General features: G+C 40.7%; 1 protein-coding gene across 3 annotated transcripts in view; it reads right to left on the bottom strand.

Moving 5' to 3' along the window:
* The window catches only part of SYNCRIP (synaptotagmin binding cytoplasmic RNA interacting protein), a 26834-nt gene extending 7210 nt beyond the window's left edge, over nt 1-19624 (bottom strand). For 2 of the 3 annotated variants that reach the window (XM_082302795.1, XM_082302796.1), the window contains exons 1-10: nt 19356-19490; nt 17889-18048; nt 16906-17024; nt 16615-16722; nt 14735-14848; nt 14473-14649; nt 9340-9475; nt 8406-8611; nt 3313-3462; nt 1795-1916 (exon numbers count right to left, since the gene is read on the bottom strand). In XM_082302795.1, coding sequence (XP_082158921.1) covers nt 1795-1916; nt 3313-3462; nt 8406-8611; nt 9340-9475; nt 14473-14649; nt 14735-14848; nt 16615-16722; nt 16906-17024; nt 17889-18036 — 1280 coding nt within the window. In that variant the 5' untranslated portion in view covers nt 18037-18048; nt 19356-19490. Of the gene's footprint in view, nt 1-1794; nt 1917-3312; nt 3463-8405; nt 8612-9339; nt 9476-14472; nt 14650-14734; nt 14849-16614; nt 16723-16905; nt 17025-17888; nt 18049-19355 lie in introns of all 3 variants that reach the window. The other variant, XM_082302797.1, reaches the window with a different exon arrangement.
* Between the last annotated feature and the right edge of the window lie 447 nt (nt 19625-20071).

Below are 20071 nucleotides of genomic sequence, written 5' to 3'. Positions count from 1 at the left end.
TACTAACTATATTAATGTACAAATTGAATCTGTAGTTATGTGGAGTATCCAGAAAAGTAAAGGGGTTTTTTTGCCACTGTAAATGTAGTACAAACTGCTAATTATCTCCAAGATCTTAAGATGTCACTCTAAACTTGTCAAATAACTAGGACAGAGACTTAATAACACACATATCCCCTCTATTGCCACATCTTTTGGAATCCTAGGAATATTAAAAACCCTTACAACTCACTGATGAACAGTATATTCAAAACCAGAAAATGCCTGGAGTTAATCAAGCCTGCTGCTTTCCTACTGCCTTAACAGCTCAAAAGAAAAAAGGACCACAGAGAATTCCCAAATGAAAGAACTACTGCACAAGTGGCATCATCATACCTCTGCCTAGAGGAGTAAGAGAGGCAGTCCTACTGTACCTACCTCCACAAATGAGACATGCACATCTTAAACAATAAATGCAGCAGGGATGCAGATAATATACAGCACATTAATATTAGAGGTGACATGTGACAGAAGACTTCCAGAGTTACAAACACATACATACTATCCTAGAGTAATAAAACTGGGTATAAGATAATATGCAGGAGAGCTGGGGGGAAAGCAGGAATCACACAGCATTAAAACCAATCAAGTGCATTTTAAAAAATCTTCCTTTTCATCACTGGAGACAGGCCATTATTAGATTTTGAATAGTGAGCTAGCAGATCTGTTTGTATACTGCAGTGAGAATGGTTTTTTGGGATTACTCAAATTCAACGAGAGAAAGCCTATCTCCAATCAGAGACAACACAACCATGCCAACAACTGCCATGTTGAGAGGGAAACTGTGTCACTTTCAATAGCCTTTTGTATTTTAATTAAATGAACAGGTATTTATGGTGGCATTGCCAAGATGCAGAATACACAACAAGAACTACAGCTGTATCAGCAAAAGATTTAAGCAGAACAGAAAAGGCATGCCTGGCACAGAATAGAAGCTAAAGAAAAAAGAAGAAATTCACTTCTTACAGTAACACCAGATGACCATGGAAGAAAAAAAGGGCAAATAAAGTTATGAGAATTATAAGCAGGACAAACTTAACCAATTCCATGTGTACAGTAGGTCACCATGTGGAGATCTCTATTAATCTCACAACCTCACTATTCCATCTTCTTGGATGCTGCACAACAGCACTTCCAAGTTATTTTTGGAAGTAAGGTGGGGGAGGGAATAAGAAAGCAGGAAGATATCCAAGAAGAAAAACACATGAGAACATTAAGCAGAACACACCAGCAAGAAACTGTTTGTCTTTTTTTTTTATAAACTATATTCAGCATTTACTAGTGCAAGATCTCTATCAGTATGAGTTTATAAGCTTCTTGGGCAGATGTATCTTCTGGAACTGGCAAGAAAGAGTATCAGGATCCTCCTTTCAGTGGATACTTTACTAATCAGGGGGTACTGTATCAATACTACTAAAGCCTGCTGAGAGGAGCACACACACGATGCTAGCATCACTGCAGAAGTACAGGGAAATTTAGAATAAAAAGTGAGAAGTATGTGTGTTTTATGACCTTCAGACAGTTCCTCCAGTGCTCTCACACTAAATAAGCAGAGCAAGACAGTACCTGAATTATCACTAAACACCACTATTAGATTTTTTGTGCAAATAAAAATTAATCCAACATTTTTCAGAGAAGCCAGAAAACCTGTACACACTACAGTTTATCTACTAAAATACCCAGATGTTCTAATTTGGTAGGAGTGTACACATCTTTCAGAAGTAATACAACATAACTACATGCATTTACACTTACATCTGATTTTTAGCCGCTTGTCTCTGAGCTTTCCGTTCTTTCCTTTTTTGATCTGGTGGCTTAGCAAAAACAATTTCAATGTTTTCTCCCTCTAAATCTTTGCCATTCATTTCTTCCATTGCCTGAAGAAATTAACCAGACTTTAAATATACTTCCAAGCGTATCTGAAGTTATTAATTTTATTCTATCTTTTAGAATATGCATTTTTCAATTTGTTATCCAGAGTTAAAATAACAATATAAAGCTAAAAATCAAAAATTTAAACAACCAGACAGCATAGCATCATGGGTTCCAGTCATGCATTTCTTCTGAACTTGGCTCTCAAACCCAGGACTTCGTGTATCAGTTTAGAAATCTTCCCCTCAAAACTGGAAACAGGCTTCAGTCTTTGCAAGCTGTTACAATTAATGAAGTGACAGAATTGTCCTCTGAAGTGCACATTTTGTAACCCATGAATGAATTCCTAATGTCAGCACACATGCAAACAGTACTAAAGCTAGAGCTCAATAAATTCTTCTATTCGTTCATTTTACTTGTAATAAATATCACTTTCTTTTTCAACCAGAAGCCAAAAATTAAAAGTCATTCTGATCACAAGGAAAAAGCAAATAAACAAAACACAAAAACCTCCAGCTCCCCGCCAAATCCACACCTCCTCCCCCCAACCCTCTCCTCACAGCAAATGCAAAACAAACAGCAAACCATCAACTCCTCTCCTACCCTCCCTTCCATGTACAACTCCCATGGGCCACAGTTATTGCTACAAGTTAATTTTGAGCAGAGGAATCCTAAAGATTCTACCACTTTTAGGGACTCTACATAGCTAAATCTTGACAGGATATATATCTTACTAAGACTCTTTCCATCATCTTCCTAAGCATCTGCTTTAAGGCATATGGATATGTAAGAAAAACTGAATCCCCCTGTATCCTGCATCCGCCCACAGAACATTAAAAAAAAATGGATACACTACAGGCAGGAGGGGAATCACACTTTCCCTTCCTAACAAGAGATGACATCAAGACCAGGCTAGCAAAATCCAGGAATGACAATTACTAAATTGTCCAGCACCCCTCAAACCAAACCAAAACAAACAAACAAACAAAAAAAAACAAACCAAAAAAACCAAACCAAAACAAAACAAAGTGTTTATTCCTGGAAAAATAAATAAAAACATTACCTAAGATTTTATCACCTGCCCTAGAGAAACTGCTTTAGATTTCTACCAATAATTTGGTGAGAAGAGTCATTCAACTTCTGGCAGTTGAGTTTCAAATGGTAACAACATGATTATCTTAAAAGCTCATCAGAAGAATTACTTAGGATAGGTGTATTTAAGATCCACTTTTCAAGCTAGAATTGCATCATCCTAGGAGACACCCAGAGAGGACAAAGTTATCAGCGATAATGTGTTACCATTTCTCCAGACAAAGCTTTTTCTCAAGTTAGAAGAGGCATACAGCTTCTAACAACACTATTTACAACACACACACACAGTTAACAGTCCTCTTCACTTACCTTTACAGCACCATCCCGTTCATCAAAATGAATGAAAGCATAGTCTTTTAGCTTCTTCACTCGTTCTAGCTTTCCAAATTGACTGAAGGCCTTTTCTAGAATCTCCTCTGTTACAGTATTGGCAAGATTGCGTACAAACAAAACTTTTACCTAAGGGGGATTAAAAAAAAGGACTTAGGAGTATGATCTAATTTCAAAATTAGAAAATGAAAAAAAATGAAGCTTTGCAAGTTACTGCTATTGGCAGTACTGAAAACATCATTACATTTTCTGCACAGCATTTTATATACATGTATATGAATATGTACATTTAAATAGTCATACAGCATGAGTTAGCTCCAAAATTCCCTGACAGAAATATTCAATCTGTTATCAAACATAATTACGTAAGTATTAGCATCCTAAAAGTCCATCCAATTTGTGTTAGTGTTTAAAAGGATCCTAGCAGCAGTAATCTTCAACCCAGAACGCCATCAAACTTGAAAGAAGGTAACCAGAATTGGTTACACACAAAACAATTAACTTATCAAAACATTTAATTGTTTAGACAGGTTTTTGCTCAGTTATTTGCAGAACAGTCATCACTGGAATATCTAGGTCAGAGGTGACAGGCCTGCAGCTTTCAAGCTGCTTAACTTGTGGTTCCTACATTATAGCTACGCCAAACACCTAATGTCAAGACTGTGCTTGCCTGAGGGGCACTCAGTGACCTGAAGCTAAAAGACAGAACTGCAGACAGAGGAGGATACTAAGGCTGACACTGGCCAGTCACCCTTCAACTTTATCAAAAGTCAAACTGTGCTGTTCCCTTGAGGAAGAGTCACCTCCAAGTAACTCAGGAAGTTTATTCCCTCCCCTGGCTTGCTAAAGTACACAATACGGCTCCTAAGCTACACAAAGACTGTTTCGCAGCTTCTAAAATCAGAAAGGCAGGTAATCATCCAACTGTATATATGCCCTATTAACTGCCTGACGTGGCTAAATCATCAATATAGAGTTTCATCAATCACCAACTGCATAGGATAAAGGAAAATTTAGAGCAGTCTGACAAAGGCTTAAACTAAACCCTTACTTAACATAGCAGACAACATACACTGGAAACCAGCAATCACGTGTTAGTGACTCGACAGTATTGAAAGATTCATCCTTGTGTCCATGCTGAGGCTGCACTCAGTGACTGGACATGAGCATGTTTACCTGGTGTCATCCATGTGTTCTCACAATTTACAAGACTCTTCAACTTGTTGAGAAGAGGTCCTTCCACATGCTGGCATCATGCTCTGACAGTTTAATCACCTCCTACTGCCAAAGAATGCTCACAGTCTTACCTGCCTACAAAGCAGCTGCCAGTCAGCTGCAAGACCTGCCACTTCTGCTTATACCCCCTCTGCTCCTACCGGTTTCAAATTAGCTGATGACATCAAGTGAACACTGCACATGGCAGCACTGACTCTCGACCCTGAAGGTCAACACAAATAACACAAGGTGTGAAAGGACCAAGGAAAGCATGCTTCCATTTCTGAAGCAGAGCTGTACTCTACTCCCACCACATACAGGAATTCAATAAACTCAAGACACCCTTTTTCAAAGAACTGCTATGTAATTAAGTTAAAAAAAAAACCCAAAAAAACAGGACAGACTTCCATAAATCTGTCTCACTCACTAGCTAACTAGGATGGGATGCAGAATTTGGAAGAAGGGATACTACAGACTGTAAATCTAACCCAGTGTACCAATTCTAGACTTTGGCAATAGTTACTCCGGCTGATTCTCAGGAGATCATAAGTCATAGCCAACTCCACAAGGAAAGCTGTTTCCTATTATGTATTAAGCTTCTCCTACATATCTTGATGGTAAGAGCAACCTTTACTTATTGTAACCCATACGTAATAACCATTTTTAGTAAAATATCCTAACTGCTACCTTGACCTTATTCCATGGAAATGAATTACAGGAAGTTTTGTGATGTAATCAATGGGTCTGAAACCAGTAAGTTTTAAACAAACATTCCATATTCTTGTTCTTTAGAAAAGGATGAAAACTAGAACCTCACAAGGAACCTAAGTAGCCTAATAAATCTATGATGACTGAAAAAACTAGACAGAACCACTATTTTTTACAAGATGAACTAACATAGTGTTTTTAGAGAAATAAAAAAGCAACTAATTTAAATTTTCGCACTGCAGACAAATCCATTAATCTCTAACAGCTGAAATTTTTTAACACCTTTGCTCATGTTATGAGTCAGATGATGTAAAAGCTATTAAGCAGGTTAAAGCATAGGATGAGAGAAGATGAACCCATTTTTACTTCACTTACACTAGCTACAAAAGGAGGGAAGGAAAAAAAAGTCCTCTTCATTAAAGCTCACAGATTATTACCCAAAGAATCCATGAATACTCCTAACAAGCAATATACCCAGCACCAGCATTTTATTTTAAAGGCAGAACTCACATTTAAAAAACTGTTTAAGATTAGACTCCCAAAACTTCTGGGATCTGCTCCTTTTCCTCCTCTTACCTACAGCACAAACACTTCAGGCCACATTCTCCAAGGGTTACTAGCCCTGTCTCTTGTCCTGTAATCTGCCAGACAGCCACAAGCATAAGACTTTATTTAGCTGCTTAACCTGCCACTCCAGAACGTCCTCTGCAGCCTCAGCCATCCTACAGAAATCAAGTAAAACATTAATAAATTTAGCTAGACTACAGGTGAAAGAGGAAACAAAATGACACTTAGGAGAAATTAAACTATCAACACAGCTGCTTGTGAAATTGGAAAGAAGTTCACCTTGGACCAGAAGTCAATACCTTAACCAATTATACTCTGATATGTTAGTACAAGCACTAATCTCCTGTAGCACATACACCTAGCTTGAGAATCTAGCTTCATCCCTCATCATGCTTAAGCTACTTCATATTTAAGGTAACAGCCCATTTAAATGATAAGTATTTACCCATACAGGACTCTCCACAACATTTTATCAGAAGGACAAAGGAAAAAAGACTCGCGTAGACATTTCAGAAATTTAAATTAGTAGGTGTCCGTGTAACGATGAAATGACACACCGCTTCTGCAAGATTTGGAACACTGTTCACCTTCTGACTACGTATGTGAATTTGTATTCCTTACAGCTTGCTCTTACGGACTTGCTCTTCTAGCAATTTTGACAAGAAAACTGATGATCACATGATTATTCTGATAAAAACAACCTACTCTTCCTAGTCACAGTTTCCTCCAGAGCCTTCTTCCATAGCAGTGTACAGGATGACACGGGTCAATAGCTTTCCCTTTGCTCTGGATTGACAGTAGTAAGAAGCAGTGACACCAACCTGCAGCTCACAACCAGGCGATTACTGACTGCAACAGCAGCTCTGCTGCTCTTTCTCTTAGGAGAAAGACAGTAATAATGGAAAGTAAACCTTACACTTAGAAAAGTGCCAGGTAAAGTCCATTTCCCCACAAGTACAGCAGGTGGCCAAGAAAGACTGGAGTGGAGACTTTCCTTGTTGCAAGAACAAACTAAGGGACACAGCCAGTGAGGAAGGTCAGACACCAATGATCATCTCAGTTTCTGTCTTCAGACACAAGCCCGATGTTCCCTACTTTCTCAGTATTCTTATTCATAGAGCCTTGCTTTTCCATACATCTTCAACCCAAGCTCCATGTCCTATCTTTGGCACAGGGCACAAAGTATGCAAGTTGATTTTCTCCATGTTTTTTACATTTCTTCCCTTCATTTCCATGTTTCTTCTCTTTTCATGTCCCATTTCAAATACAAAACAATACAAGGTATTAACACATTCAAAAAACTGTACAATAAATAGGGCAAACCACAATCAAGCTTTTATTTCTTTAGCTTTTCACTCTGTACATCTGTAAACTTACTTAGGAGAAATGCTTGATTATGTCCCCTGTCATTCCCTTTCCATCTATTCTATCAGCAGAAATTCCTGCTCATTATTTCAACAGTTTGGTGGATTACATCTCTTCTCTTTTGAGCCAAGAAACTGAACATACAGGCTGCCATATTTAGGAAGTGCCACCTTCCACAAATTTGACCTGCAAGACTCTTTGCCTGCTGCTGACAGTCTATCATGCTGGGCAAGAAAAATAAAGTCTGCAGACACGATAGTCCAAAAGCTTCTGTAATACCTGTATTACAAAAGCAGCTTTTTCCCTAAAATGAGCCCCCACCCCAACCCTTTTCCCTTATGGCTCACCAAAGAGGAGATCCCAGCCAAGCTATCTTACTAGGTCCATCAAAGTAGGACTCCAGCAAGTGACGTGTCTCAGATGAGAGTAAAAGCACAGACGAAAAGCAAGCAAAGAGAAAGAGATAAGGATATGGGCTAGCTAGTTTCCATTAAACAACTCAGCTACACAACACAACTGAAAAAGACAAAGTTGGGCAATATCTGAAGGGGAAAAAAAAAATCAGGTAGTTTGTTTCTGGCAAGATACCACGCACATACATAAAACAACTGCTACAACATACTTCAAAATGTTTACAGTCCAGACTTCAGTTTCACCTCAATATTCAAAGTCCAAAATATCGCCAGTCTAGGTATTTAAAGGAATTAACTCACCCAAACTAAAAACACCTACAGAGTTCCAAATACAAGCTAATTGCCTAACTTCTCAGAATTAACTGCTAATGGCAACTTTGAAAATACATTTGAACACCGACATGTTCTAATGCTGAAGTGATCCAATTCCAGGTTTAAAAAGAATTAAGGTTTGTTCTGCAATGATATCTCAATTTCCGCCCTTCCAAATACTAGGGTACAAAATCATTTTAACTCTAGGAGTCACCACCATCACTTCCAGGTAAAAAATTAACTACATCATCCTACGTGTCATTTTGGCAAGAATTACATTCACTATTCAGCCTTGGGAACACAAAATAATGGAAGGCCATATAGACTTTTTAAATCCACAAAATTTCTAGAGTATATTCATTTTTTATCATCTCACCTACAATATTTCTGTCAAGAAGGCCGAAGGTTGTTAATCTTTGGCTAATGCCAGGAAACACCTAATTTGGAACGCAGCACTTTAAATGTACTATGGTCCCCTTACAGCTTTATTACCTTTGCCATGACTTCAGGATCTGGATCTTCTATAGGGTCAGCCCATTCCACTGTAACAACATTTCCCCAGACTTTCACTTTGCCGCTCATTAACCTACGTCTGGCCTGAGCAGCAGTTTTGTGATCTTCATATTCAAGAAAGCAGAAACCCCGGTTCTTCTTCTTGTCATCAGGCTGATGATACAATATGACATCTGTAAGACCCTCTGAAATGAAATAAAATATTTATTTGTTATGCTTTCAGTCCACTGATTTGCATTCTGAAGTGTGGGTTGTCTTTGTAGCTGTGGAAGAACACCCTTTCTCTAACTGAATGGAGGAGAGTTGGGGGCAGCCAGAAGTTTTGCTTTGTCAATTCTCCTCTTAAACCCCTAAGTTGCAACACTTATCAGTGTGTGTTTTTTCCATGCATGTCTAAAACAAGAGATAAAAGTTGCATGACTTCAATACCTAAAAAGTTTATTGCTCCAAAGAACCTGAAGTCTATCATTCAGTAACAGAGAAAGTCATCAACCATTACCTTTGCAAGTTCATATGTTATCAAAAAGAGATCCTTAAATTTTAAGAATTCTAAAGCACAGAACCAGTTCCATTCTTCAACTTGCTTCAGTTTTGCCTTGAGAAGTTTTAAAACATCCATTACTACTGAAATTATTAAACTTTTAATTCAAATTTCTTGGAACAGCATTTTTAAACATTACACTTTTTCTACAGGTAGAACTTGGAACCACCCATGTAGCCTAATTACAAATATCTCAGCCCTTAGCAAACAACAGTTTTGAAAAACCCAAACAAACCCCAACACAAAGTTGAGATAAACGCTGAGTGGTCTTGGTTTGGTTTCATCATCATTCAGCTATAAGCCAAAAGGTGGTGAAGAGAGCTCACCACGTTTGACACTTTCCAGCTCTACAAAACCTAGTTACTAGCTCACCTGTTACTTTGCTGAATTCTTCAACAATTTGCTCCTTGGTTTTACTCTTAGGAATAGAGCCAACAAAAAGCCTATTATTGGCAACAGAGATGCATACACCAATGTGTTTTCCAGAACGAATTTCATGGTTGTTGTACTGCAAGAAAAGAATTATTGGACAATCATCAGTTACAAACAATTTTCGCTCTCCTTCAACAGCAGCATACCAAATACTTAACTTTGGAAAACCCAGCATAGGGCAATATATTACATTTTTGCAGCTTAACACATTTTCATGATGCATATTCACCTACTCTGAAGTATACCTATGTTTTCTAAGGTATCTCCTTACAAAATTTCAGCCAACAATTATTCTTCCCTTCTTGTTCAAGCCACTCAATACTTTTTTTCTTTAGAGACTTTTTCATACAGAACCAAGTCATCAAGGCCAAAGCTTCTCCCTTCACAACCGTGCATAAAAAAACCCACAAGTTCCTCCATAGGCTTTACCTATAAATTCTTGATTTGTGTTTAATACAAGACATGAGTTGCAATTAACATCAGATTCCCTTCTGAAATTCTACAGCTAACAAGAGAGAGTCATGATCAGGTCTTCTCCACAAAATGTGCAAGAGCAATTGGCAAATACTTTCCAAAGCATAAAGGTTACACATGTAAAGAGAGGCAACAGCAAGAACAACTTTCTATTGACTTGAAAGGATCCTAAGACTTCTGTTCAAATGCTTCTCCAGTAACATTTAGAAGATACCATGAACAAGTTAGCAGTTTAAGGAGGAAAAAAAAAGTACTACTGTAGACATCTGTTGACAAAACATGCAGATACAGACATGCATCATCTAAATAAGCAGCAGGAAGGTAAACTGCTGGTACATCAACCCATTTCCAACTGGAAGCCTTGCAATAGACAGTCCTTCAGCTAAGAAAATTCAACATCTTATTGCCGAGTAGCAGGACAGATTTTTAAAATTCATCTAGCTATATATTCTATGATTTATTTTGTGCTTGGTGGTAAATCTTACTACATAAGCAAGTTATCCTCCACTCCAGCATGCTCTTTGTGCAACAAAATCCAGGAGATGATGTTTATTTATATTTATCTTGGGCAAACAAAAACTCCATCACCGAAAATTTTCTAAGCTAGGTAACCGCACCAAAAGTGACCCAAAAGGTTAACTGTACATGGGAAAAGGACCTGGAGTGACATCTTTCCAATAAATTACATCTCAAAACATAGAAGACAACAAAAGACTTCTATCTCCGTATCTGTTGCCCATGTGGCAGAGGAATAGTTGATTTTAAATTAGTAAACCGCAGTAGGAGCTGCAGTAGCTGCACAGAAAACTGTATATGTATTATCATCGCTAATAGACATACACATTAATGAAGAGACAGATTATAGTAGCTAAAAAGAAAATCTTTTAAATAAACACTTTTAAAGAAGCTGACAGTTTATTAATCTGTGAAAGTGATTCTTTATTAACTGAACTGTACACTAGGAAACATTTCCTTACATTAGGAAACTTTTTTTACTGAGAGGGTGGTCAAACACTGGAACAGGCTTCCTAAAGAGGTGGTCAATGTCCCAAAGCTGTCAGTGCCTAAGAGAGGCATCTGGACAATGCCCTTGATGATCAAGATGACAGCAACAATTCTGGTCAGCCATGAAGTGGTCAGGCAGATGGACCAGGTGATGGCTGCAGGTCCCTTCCAAATGAAATATTCTATTCTATATGGATAATAAAAAGTATTATCCAACTGTTCCTGCTAAAGTCCAACACCAATGTTTGGCTACACATCTAATCCCAAAAGAACCTCTCATATAATGCAGTATGTTGTATGAGAGTAAAATTAACAAAGTAAAATTAATATGTGCTATGACATTGCAGTTCCACTGACAGTGGTTTCTAGTAGTTTTTTCATCTTACAAAGTATTAACTGCTATTTTTCACTGCGTGTTTCCCTTAACACAGAGAAAACAGTCTTCAGTCAGGTGTTCTTGAACATCAAGTTGGTGATTTTTAGGTAAAAAGTTTGCATACCATCTGCAAACTTAGATTAGACATAAAAGGCTCAGATCATGATCTGGGTGAAGCGCCAAAACAGTCAGGCTACCAAATTAACTGTGTCAGCACACTGCTTCCCCCTCCTGTCACCATGGAATCAGTGTCCAAAGTCAGTAGCAGAGATATTGCCACCCTCTAGACAATGTAATAGTTTATTTTTTCTTGCTGACTTCTGTAAGAACTTAGTCACTAACAAGTCAAAGTATGCAGAAGGTCTGTCTTGTCACTTTACTAACTTAAATTTTCACCACCAATTTTAGTTTATTTCCAGGAGCAAATGGCAAGCTCTAATTCTGTGCATAGTTGGCAAACTGCTTAAGGGGCATATCTGAGTAACTCACCTGTACTCCTACTTTGATCAAGCTTACACCTGTTCTAGTCAAAAATACACTGAATGCTTCAATAGTATGTTTTCCTACAAGCTTCACCTCAAAAATATGTATTCTGTACATATCTACAGTGACCTTATTCACATAGAAATCTTTTGAAAAACTTAACTCTAGCAACTTCTTATGAAATAGGAAGGAGAACTGAACATGTGTGCAAAAGAATACAACTGAAGTTTTAATTCCTAAACAGTATAAAGCAAAGTAAACATGTTACCAGGGGAAAAAATACTTAAAGTATGAAAAAAATCATACTTTGATAGTGAATGCTTGTGTGAACATCTGAGATGCCATTTCTACTTAACCAGCAAGGGTTAACCACACTGAATTAAGTACTGGTCATAAAAAAAGGAGAGAATTCCCTAAAATGTGTTTGAAACAGTTCTGGCTATGCTTAAGACAAAAATGGAGTGACACTATGGCCTGATACTGAGAAGAATTACAGATATGAACAGTAATTAATTTTAAGTGGCTTAAAAATGCATATACATTAACAAAATCAAGACTTCTACCTTTTAAACCGCAAGACTTCTTCTTGTTAACAAACAAAGTCAGTCTACACTAAGCGTATCCCAAAATTTTAGTTGAGCTTTACATTAAGTTATTATATAGACTGTGGAGATACATACAGCAGCCACACAAACACGTGTTGTATGCAAAATATCTTACACCAACTCCAAGAGCCTGAAGACAGGTCACTTTACTCTCTGCTGTAGTTTGGGTACTGACAAAAACATAGCTGTCTCTTATTACTCAAAAGCCTATAGGCAATGCAGAGACTTTTAATCTCTTTTTTTCTATACTGTCCTGAAAAAATAAAAGCCTCTTGGAAAAAGATGGGAAATAACAAAAGAACCATTATTCTAAAGAGTCCAGAAAGCTGGGAAGTTGTATACACATGAAAAGATTACAGATAGTATCAAAAAGAACACCACCTGTTAAAATAATAGGTTATGAAAATGGATAGGACCAAGTGCTCAGTGTGTTGAAGAGGTCTTTCAGCAGTCTCTCCCATGCATGTGTAACTAATACAAGTTATAGACCTACAATTTTCAACTGAGCTCAACAGGCACAAATTGCTAATGCTCCTGCAAACCACTTGTAGATAACTTGGGAAACTTATACACCAAACTAGCCAGTCAACTATGGCTGGAACCACTCCAAAAAAACTGAGGCATGGCATGCCACAGGACCCAATTTAAAACTAACTCTAATTTCAAAGAGTTTAGCATAAAGGTTGAGAGACTGCCCCATCAACTGCAACACTTTTCAGCTATTACCCTCAGTGGCTATTTAACTGACAAACAGAACACAGCGTGCTTCTTTCCTGAGTATCAAAGATCAGACATAAAGGGACACCAAGTAGCTCCTTTGCTTTATCATTTACTGGAAGACGGAGGCTAGGATCTGATGCTACTTTCTGGAAAACATGACTTGAATGACTTTTCAGAGCATGCTGCCTTTAAGCAAAATCCAGTTAAATGAAGAAAAATTGTTTTATTCATTTACTAGGTACCTCTGAGAACTCATATGATTTGATTCACCTTTTTGCTAAGTTTTAAGAGTTAATGCTTGAGCTTAACTCGTAAGAGTTCACACACTCTCTCAACAGCTAGGTTGACAATGAAAGTACAAAGAGAACAACAGCGTTATCCTCAGCATATCTGACTGCATTCTGCAGCAACCAACTGTTCTTACCTAAAAAGCTAAACAGCATACACCAGATTGGTTTTGTACTTCTACTTTTGCAGACATTCGTGTACTTTCTCAAAACAAATTGCCATTTTCAGCTTGATTTGTCTCTACCAACTGCCTTACATGTCAATATAAAAAACCTTAAGTTTAACCTATACCTCATTACAAAACAAGGTAGGTTAACCCTAGTATAGCAATACAATATCAGTACACTTCAGAATGCATATGGTTAGCACTCTCCAGAGTACTACTTTGGCCATATCAGTGTAGCAGTAACCAGCTCAAAAAATTCAAATTTAACTTAGCCAGGAAAATAAAGGCGCTGTGCCTTTAGGATAGCGTTTCTCCCCATCCTCTTTTCTAGTGATGGGTACTTCATGCATAAAACCTGAAAAACTTACTAGGAGTATCCCACATCAAACTATTTCCTACCTCTGTGTAAAACAGAGGAAATGCTCCTTAAACTGGCAGGATTTATGATGTTTTCCTGTCCGTTGCAGCAAATAGAACAGATCTTCAATGCCCAAGAGACATTTTCTCTCCATCTGAAGTATCTTATGAAATTCTGTGACTTTGAAGCACTTTTCCAGCATGGGCCCCCTGCTGGTGCAGAAGCACATCAGGAGGCACAGAACCCTGACCAGCACTGCCCTTGTACCACAGCAACCCCAACACCACTGCTCTCCAGAACTCATCCAGATGCAGACAGCTCAGAAGTCACTACTGCCAGTACAACTTTGGTTCATAATAAAGGCTCATCTAACTGGACCAAACAGCAGTCCATCAGGTGTTTTTTTTCCCCTGTCCCTAAAGCAGTCAGTAAAAATTTATATGCAATGCAGAAATAAATTCAACACCTAGTGAACATTTTGAAGTAATCTAACAATGGCAGTTTCACCTTAACCATTTAAGCAATAGGACCAGGACTACTGCTTCTAAGCCAGAGTGTTCTTTGTCAAAAAAAAAAAAAAAAATCCAAGAAAACTTACCAGTTTAACAGCTTCCTGAGCTGCCTCTTTAGTACAAAAAGTGACAAAAGCATATCCTCTGTTTAGACCAGTTAGTGGATCCATCATTAAGCGGAGATCCCATATAGGTCCAGCTTTCTCAAATAATGGAACAAGTTCATCTTCAAACAAGTCTCTTGGAATCTTGCCCACAAATATCTACAACAGATATACAAAGCACCATTTATAAAAACTATTTCCAATGAATAAGTCTACATCTGCATAAACAGCTCCTCCTTCTTACCTCTGTACCAACAGAAGGTTGTTGTCCTGAATATACAGACTCTGGAGGAGGTCCACCATACTTCCTCTGTCCAGTAGTCACATCAAGAGTATAGCCAGTTCTCTCCAACAGTGCCTTCAAGTAAGAAACTTAAATTTTTAAAATCACATACAAACTGAGCAAGTTTAGCTGCACTTTGTTCACAGACAGACATGCCTCTAATTCCTTTTAAACTACTGCTTTGAAGCTCCCACAAACAAACCTACTGCTAGTATTTCAACAAGAAACTTGGAAAACAATTAACAGAACTATCAGGTAAAGAAACATTGCTAGAATATTAAGAGATTCACATCCAGTTTTCCCAATTCCTTCATTTTCATTAAAAAAAAAAAAAAAAAAAAAAAAAGCCAAGTAATAGAATAGTGAGCTTCCCTTTAATTAGGAAGATCTTAGTCTGAGCCACTTCTTGTTTTGGCATGTCCAATCCTGCAGACATTTATGCACAAGAGTTCCCTGCACTTAATGAGATTACTCATAAGTGTGAAGTTAAAGAACACATGTTTAAGTGCTTACACCCCTGGAACACAGTCTGCCTCAGGTATCCAACTACTAAAGTGGCAGTACTGCTTCCTTTCTCTTATCATCCCTCCCTTCAAATTCCTTGTGGGCTTATACAGGATCCCAGGACAACTACAACTATCCCTCACTACAACCACTGCATGTAGTTATAGATATAGTCAGATATAGTTATAGACATACTACCAATTTAAAATGTTAGATGAAATTCAGTATGCAAACATATGAGAAGCTCCTCTGAAATTAAGTCTTTCTTAATAATTTTGTACAAAGACAAATCAACTCTACACACAAAGAAATTGCATATTAAACAACCAACTATAGTGAAGAATTAGCAATTTCACAACTATAAAATTGCAGTTATTTTAAATGCTATAGCCATCAGCAGTAAAAGCTATGCTACTTGAAGTTATTAACCAAGTCCTCATAATATTATTGCTTCATGTGACAGTGACAAACACTGTACCAGGTTTTTTTTTAGCTTATAATTAATGGCATCCCAGCCTCCAAGTCAACAGAAAAAAAGATTTTCTAATTTTACAGGGTACATAGTTATTTGTAATGATCATTTTATACTTTATACATGAAGTATCAAAGAAGAAAGATTCTCTGGGGTTTTTTTACGACATCACCTAAACAACATGCTTAGATGGTTTTCCTTCCCTTAAGCTTTGGTGAAGTTGCTAATCACAGTATTTTAATATAAATCATTATTTGCCTAACTCTTGAGAAAGGAGCCTCTTGCTAGCAGCAGACATGGTCAAAAAAATAATTTATCCCTTATTAAAACAGTTTGGGATACAGTTTATGAGCACAATGATTATGTCATAAGAAGTGGGCTAAATCCTAAATCCATTACAATCTGTTTTTTCAGACACGTGGTATCTCCTCCCTGCTGTGGAGTTGCTCTACATCTGAACTAAGGGGGCAGAGTGGAAACAACAACCAAAGAAACCAGAACACAAAAAACCAATCAGCAGTAGCTGAACTTAGGCATTTTGAACTCGAGTAACTATGCTAACAAGCACAAACTTTTAATTGTGAAATAGAGTAACTGTCTCAGTAAGACATACAGCAAACTGTGAAATCTTTTTCACTTTTGTATGTTCAGTTCCAGCAATTAATGTATTAACTTTCTACTTGAAAAGGAAAAAGTGCAAGACAAAATTGCAAGCAACAGCTTTCAACAATGACAAATATGACAAATAATCTGTAATAACCTTTTCAAGAAAAGCACAGTTCCAAAACAATCAAGGTAACTATCACAACAACTCAGAAAAACAAACAACAGATACACCTTGTAACTTTTATTTTCACGGACATACCTTAATTTTTGCCTCATCTGGTCCTTTGCTAGAATCTGCTACCTTGGTCCCCTGTTTTTCCCTCTGCCTGTATGTCTTCATGACTCCACATAAAAAGGCACTTTTGTTCTGCAAAAGATATAATCTTCAGTTCTGAAAATATGACAAGCCAGAATCTCATTTTACCTTGAACAAATACAGTGTTCATTTCACTTATCACACATGGATCACTGAAGAAACTCAAACAGACCTCTTCCCAGAAAACTAACAGTTTATCCCTCAACAATTATATTGCAAATTGCTTAATGTTACCTGAACGTGTGAGAGATCACTGTCTTTAAACTGTTGAAGCACTGCCAGTGCACCTTCTTCATTGAATTCCTTTAAAGCTTCAATAGCTCTCTCATCTAGATCACTATGTGCAACTAGCCCTAGAGAAGAGAAAAAAATCACTAATTATATTTGGGCAGTAATCTTTGTAAAACCTAACGTAACATCCTTAACACCTTCCAGTGACCTCTAAATCAATTACTGATTAAAGTAAGTTACTATGCCTAAAAAACCACTTAGTTCCTTTGAAGTTAAATATTTAAGGGTATATAATCCTTTAACTAAAACCAAAAAGATAAGATTCAGAATAAAAGTTACTACATTTATATGTTCATTTGACTTCTGTGAAACCCAGATGTTACAAGGACCAAGTTTAATTACAATATCCTGAAGCTGAATTCAGAGGAAATTCAGATAAAAACCTATCAAAGCCTGACTTAGCTTGCCTAGCAATGGTACCTTGGTACGCTTTTAGAAGACCATAAACTGCAGCACTATAAATGACCACCACAATCCAAAAATCAAGCTTAAAGATGCTAGCTACTACCACACACGAAAAGCCAACACCGTAACTTCTGCACCCATGAGCCCAAACACAATGTCAGGAAGTGTAATTTACATGAGAAGATGCATACCAAGGCTTTAGATTCTTATGGCTACCTACAATTACTGCAAAAAATGCACAAAGACCACATCACCTGCTCCTCCTAAAAATCATCTGTTGCCTATTCCAGCTGTTGCTCTGGTCACCTGCATACTTCTTCCCACCCCTCAGCCCAAGCACCCTGGGACTTTCCTCTGAAAGATAATACAACAAATTAAAGTACTGAATGTAAAACATCCAGATTTTGGTAAGACTGCAGTTCCCATACTTTTGGAAACCACAAAAAGTTGCTATTTTAGCCCAAAGACAGCAGAATCCAATAAAATATTTTACGTGAGGTTTTGCAAGTCTTAGATCTTACCTGCAACGTAAATTTCATCTAGTTTTTCAGCAACTTTCTGTGGTAAACCAGCATCAAGCAATGTCTGGAAATGCTCAGAATGGGTAACTGCAGCAGAAGTATCCATGGGCTCTTCAGTACCATTCCCATTAACATGTTCAGTAGCCATGTTTCCAGATATCTGTTCAAATGCAATAAGCATCAAAATTAAGCTAAATATATCTTCAGGTAGAACAATTCAAGTGACAATACATGCAACACACTACTCTGTTCTTTGAAAGTAATGGAAAAAAAAATATAAAAAATAGCAGATCACCACCCTGATACTTTTTTTAATAGTTTTGCAAGACGCAGGAAATTCCTCAAAAGAAGCACTAACACAAAGGAAAGCCCTAACACCACTGCCTAGGGGGGGTGGGGTAGCTTTCACTGCAGGTTTTACACAACCCAGACAGACACTGACTCACCTCCCCTCTCTCTGTCTCTCTAACACACTCCCTAAGACGCTCTGTACAAGTTAGAAATGGAGCAAAAAGGCAACAGCGGGGGTGGAAGGACAAGCAAACCTGCCACATGCACCGCGATACCGTCACTGACACTCGCTGCCGCCTCCACCGCCCGCTGCAAACTCGCTGCCCCTCAGCGCACGCCGCCTCTCCAGGCCCCGGGCGCGGCCGGGATCCCTTCCCGCCTCCACTTCGGTGCCGGCCGGGCAAGCGAGAGGAACAAAGCGCTCTTCCCAGCCCGCACCCACCCACGGCGGCGGCGGCGGCCATGAGCCTGATGGAAACACGTGCTCCGCGCGTTCAGATGTCCTACAACTTCCTCCAGTGACCGACTTCCCCCCCTCCCCGCCACACTCCCGCGGGAGGAGCGGCTCCCCCCCGCCCCGAGCCCCGGCCATTCCCCACCTCTCACCCTATTCCCGCTGGAGAGGGGGTTGCAACACCCCGGGCCCGATTTCACCACCCAGCCGGGAGCTCGCGGTGCCTCCCGGCCCCGCCGCCGCCCCCCGGCCACACGCCTGTCCGGAACAATGCAAGGCCCCGTTTCCCAGCCAGGAAACACCGCTGCCCATCGCCCACCGCCTCTCGACGTGACCGCGGCCACGCCAAACCCGGGCGGCCCCGCTACCCGCGCACATGCCGGACACCGAGGACGCGGTTTACCCCCTGCCCCTCACGGGCAATGAATGGAGCGGCGGGGCCGGCGGGACAATAAGGCGGGAGCCACGCGCCCCGCGCCGGCCCGGCTCGGGTGGTGCCCCAGCCGCCGCTGCCGCCACCCCGGGGTCGGGCGCCGGCGCGGCCGCCCTGAGCCTCGACAGCGGCGGCCACGAAGGCAGCGCCAGCAGCTCCTCCACCCATAGCGCAGCGCCCCGGCCCCACAGCGCTGCAGGGCCCCAGCGTGCGCCTCCCGCCCTCCGCCGCCTCAGCCTGCTCTGCCACCCGGCCCGCTCCCACCCCGCCGGCGCCCGGCCGCCCTGACCTGTGTGTGTCTGCGGGGGGAGAACCGCCGTGTGCGAAGGGTCTCTCGGGGCGCGGGTCGCGGCTCGGCGTGCTGAGGCGCTGCCCCCGTTCCGCGCTCCCGCGGCGGTGTGTCCGGGCAGTGCTGCTGCTGGAGCTGGCGTAAAATGGCGGCCGCTCGAGCGCTCACGCCGCTGCTGCTGCTGCTGCTGGCACCAGCCCCGGCCCCTTCCACTCCGCGCGGGGGGGGGCGGGCGGAGGGCGGGCGGGAGCGGAGCGGGGGGAGAGGGAAGAGAAGAGGAGGAGGAGGAGGAGGAGGCGCCGCCGCGCGCGCTGGCGCAGCCCCAAAACCCGGGGTCTCCCGGGCAGCTTCGCAAGGGTTATATATCGCCGAGCCCCGCCCGCGCGCGCGCGCTCGCCCTCCCCTCCGTTCCCCCCACGCGCGCGCTCTCTGCCTTCCATGCGGAGCGGCGCGCGCTGCTCCCTCCCTGCGTTCCTCCCTCCTTCCCTCCCGCGTGAAGCGCTGCCGACGGCAGGCGGCGGCGGGACGAGCCCCGTGCGCGGAGGGCGCGCTCGCCGGCGCCGCCCGCGTGCACCTGTGCGGGCTTGGCGTTGGCGGAGCGGCCGTGGCCGGACCGGGATTGGGATTGGGCGAGCGGCCGTTCCCACGGCGCGCAGGTGGCACAAAAAAGGGGGAAGGGGGGGGGGGGGACCGCGGCGGCTGCAGGCGGGGGGGGG

Source organism: Coloeus monedula (assembly GCF_965178545.1).
Source record: "Coloeus monedula genome assembly, chromosome: 2".
Lineage (NCBI taxonomy): Eukaryota > Metazoa > Chordata > Aves > Passeriformes > Corvidae > Coloeus > Coloeus monedula.
Note: the sequence above shows the minus strand (reverse complement) of the source record. Positions and strands in the feature narration are given on the sequence as shown.